Here is a 3,643-nt window from a genome sequence, read left to right on the forward strand (position 1 = left end):
GAGCGGCCCTAGACAGACACTGGCTGAATCTGAGTAATGGGTTTGTGGCAGGACGGTGGCGGGGGGGGGGGGTTCATTATTCCATCTCTCTACTTGGGTGCGTTCGACATTCTCCACCATGAAATTTTGCAAGGGGGGGAAATTCGGATAAAAGCTGGACGTGAGTTCAGCATAACGTGCCCACGGTGCTTTCTCGGGCCACGTGAGAGGTGTGAGGGGTACGTGGGAACCCTCTGGAGTCTCTCTGCCACTCTTCCAGAAACCTGAAACCAGTGCAAAGTAAAACATTTTGGAAAAAAAAAAAAAAAACCCCCCCCCACACAAAAAGTTTAAAAGCGTAACGAATAAGCCAACCGGGGGTCAGCAGCCCGCGTGCCCGGGATTGGAACGGAGGCGCGGGGCGTCCCAGGGCCACCGTCGGTGACCACACGGCGACTCCCCCCACCCCGCCCCCAGGACCCAGCCTCAGGCTCGGCTGGGATCCGCCACACGGGCGGCAGGAGGGGCCGGAAGCCCCGGTGGTCTCACAGCAGCCAGGGCGAGAATCCGCTTTCAGACCCACTTTATTCTCTCTAGACTAGAAACACTCCGCATTTCCACCCTCCCTGCCCCGATCTGGGTCGGCCAGGGGCCGCGGGGCCTCACGGCGGCTCTGGGGGCCTCTCCGGGGGCGCAGTGGCCTCGGCGCGGCCGTTCGAGCTGGCTCGGGCCAGCAGCCGCAGCCTCCGCGAGCGCAGCCGGGCCTGGACGGCCCAGAGCGGGGGCCGGTGGCCGGGCAGCGAGGGGTCCTCGTCGCCCAAGCTCTCGACGGTGGAGTCGGAGCCGTCCTCCGTGCCGGCCAGCGACCGCTGGCACACGGGGCAGGAGCGGCGGGCGGCCTGGGCGAACCAGGGGTCGATGCACTTGCAGTGATAGGTGTGGGAGCAGGGCAGGATCTTGAGCCGGTCGCCCTCCTCGTACTCGTCCAGGCAGATGGCACACAGGTCGTTCCTCCGCGTGAAGGTGCGGACCCGGGCCTTCCGGCGGGCCTGCGTCTGGGCCGCCGGCTCCCGGGGCCCCCGGGCCCCCAGCCAGGCCCACAGCCGTCGCAGGACGAAGACGGCGGACGTGAGCAGGGCCAGGGCGCGGCCCAGCACCCAGGACGCGGCCGGCACGGGGTGGCGGTCCGGGCTGGGGCACGGCGGGTAGTCGGGCAGCCGGAGGACGTGGGCCGACCTGTCGCAGCGCACGATGAGCCGCAGGTCCCGCGAGGCGGCCTCGCCCACGAACACCGAGGGGACGGCGATCTGGCGTCGCGGCCCCTCGAACCCGGGCGCCGTGCGCACCAGCTCGTCGGAGCGCGCGTTGCGCACGACGGCCGCCTCGAAGCCGGCCCGCTGCGCGCGCAGCGCCTTGAGGTCGAACGCGCAGTCGTATGGGCGGATCAGCGCGGTGGCGCCCAGCGAGCCGTTGCCGGGCCGCGGGCCCTCGAGGGGGCGGCACGCGTCGGCCGGCTCGGCCTCCGTCAGGTAGCCCCGCACGCCCTCGGGGGCCAGGGGCACCCCACACAGGGCCGGCGGGTCCGCGAAGTCCAGGCTGCTGGCGTTGCCGGCCCGCACGGCCCGCACCACCGCCCCCGAGGGCGCCAGCAGGGCCATTAGGATCAGGGCGACCGCCACCCCACGGCCGCCCCCCCTCCGCCTCCTCCGGCCGCTGTGCGCAGCTAGGGCCCGCCGGGGACCGCAGACGGGAGGCCTGCGGGCATCTCCAGGGCCTCCCAGGGCGCCCGTGGCCCGGGTGGAAGGGAGGCGAGCTCGGAGGGGGTGCTCAGAGGCGGGTGAGCAGGGCAGCCGGGCCCCGGGCGGCCCCAGGCAGAAACTGCTCCTGGTGGCACCCAGCGTGCATCGGGCGTGTCTGCGAAGGCCGGTCTCAGGAGCGGTCGACCCGCCCGGAGGCCTTGCTGGAGGATGACACCGAGGCCAGGGGCCCCCGGGGTTCCAGGTGCCGCTGGCCTCTGTGACATCGTCCTGTTACATCCTGTCCCCAGGAGCCCCCGGTTGCCTAGGGCTGTGGCCGGGACAGAACTCCTGGGTCTCAGAGCCGGCGGCCTGAGCAGCCTCGGAGGAAACCTGTGGGAGGTTCAGAGCATGCTCAGTTCCTGGAGCCCGTAAGGCTCAGGGGTGCCACAGAGCGGCCCCCGGTGGCCCGGACCCGGCACTCACCACTCGTCCTCTACGGCATCATCTCCCCAGCCTCCCAGAGACCCACCCAGGAAGGTGCCCCCTTTTCAGATACCCAGAAGGACCCAGACTTGTTCACGACACCCTCCCCCCAACGAGGTCTGTTCTTAACACCCAAATTCCCAACTTCCTCCCTCTCTCCCCCTCTATTCCCTCTGCTCCAGCCACAGGCGCCCCCTCACTGTCGCCACAACACGCCAGGCCTGGTCCTGCCCCAGGGCCTTTGCACAGGCTGTGCTCGCTGCCTAGAGGGCCCCTTCTCCGGGGCTGGCTCTTTCTCAGGACTTAGGTCTGAGTTCATAGGTCCTTAGAGTTTAACTAGATTTGATTGAGGGGGTGGGGAAGAAGGGTGCCAGGGGCGGGGGGGGGGGGCTGGCAGGAAGGGGGGGGGGGGCCCCTGACCCACTGCCTGGTATGCCTTCAGTCCTGCACCAGCTTTATTCTCCCACCTCGGTGCCTCTTCCCCAGCCTGGTCCCCAGCTGTGTCCCCATCCTCCGCCAGAGCCCTGGGTGACAGTCTCCCGGCCCCCCCACCCCTTCTCCCCCAAACCCCCCACCCCGAGTCTGCCTCCTCCTGGGCTAGGCTAGCCTGCTCAGGTCTGGATTGCCGGTTCTGCCGTTCACAAGCTGTGTGACGCCAGGTAAATCACTCGACCTCTCTGGGCCCCCGGTTCCAGGTCTGGAAACTGAGCACAACGATGAGGAACCCATCCCGTAAGACGGACGGTGTGAGCGGTGAAGGAGACGAAGCACGATCAGCACTCGGCTCTGGGTCTCACGTCCTCCCTCTCCCGGACCTGACCTGCCTCTGCTTTGAAATCCTTCTAGTCAGGGATCTGTCTGAAATCCCAGGCCTCTGGTCTCCCCGTGGCCCCCCAGTGCCCTCCAGATGAAGTCCAGGCTCCTCTGTGTGGCCCACAAGTCCCCCCACCCTCCCCGCCGCCCCCCGGCCACTCACGGCGGTCGGGACCCTGCCAATCTCTTAAGCCCGATGCTTTTCAACACTCCGAATGCATCGCGATTCCTTGGCCTCTGGGGCCTTGCAAATGCTGCTTGTGGTGCCCGGAAGGGCATTCTGTCCCCTCGTGGCACTTTGCCAGCCTGACTACTTGCTCTGTGGGACTTCTCGGCGGCCCCATGCCTCCCAGGACGGCCCTCAGCCGGCAATGGAGGAGACAGGGACACGCGGGCAGAAGGCCATGTGGGAACAGAAGCAGACACAGGAGTGACGTGGTGGCCACGGCACAAGCGGGTGGGGGGGGGGGAGGACAGGGGACAGAGTCTCCCTGTGAGCCCTGGGAAGGAGCTCGTCCTGCCGACACCGACGTGGGGAAAGGACGGGTTTCTGCTGTTGGAGGACCTTCCCCCAGCCCCGCCCCAGGGGGTGGCACAGGTTACAGCGGCCCTAGGACAGGAATAGCCCC

At 68.0% G+C, this 3,643-nt stretch overlaps 1 protein-coding gene across 1 annotated transcript; it reads right to left on the minus strand.

Annotated features, from left to right (window-relative positions):
• Positions 1 to 545: 545 nt before the first annotated feature.
• Positions 546 to 1,981, minus strand: ZNRF4 (zinc and ring finger 4). The gene has a single exon (XM_049639685.1). It carries the CDS (start codon positions 1,635 to 1,637, stop codon positions 642 to 644), a length of 996 nt encoding a protein of 331 aa, XP_049495642.1. The 5' UTR covers positions 1,638 to 1,981; the 3' UTR covers positions 546 to 641.
• Positions 1,982 to 3,643: the final 1,662 nt, after the last annotated feature.

This window comes from Panthera uncia, chromosome A2, assembly GCF_023721935.1.
Source record: "Panthera uncia isolate 11264 chromosome A2, Puncia_PCG_1.0, whole genome shotgun sequence".
Taxonomy (NCBI): Eukaryota; Metazoa; Chordata; class Mammalia; order Carnivora; family Felidae; genus Panthera; species Panthera uncia.

Coding starts and splice junctions, on each gene's coding strand:
- ZNRF4 (XM_049639685.1), bottom strand. CDS start 1,637: ATGGCCCTGCTGGCGCCCTCGGGGGCGGTGGTGCGGGCCGTGCGGGCC.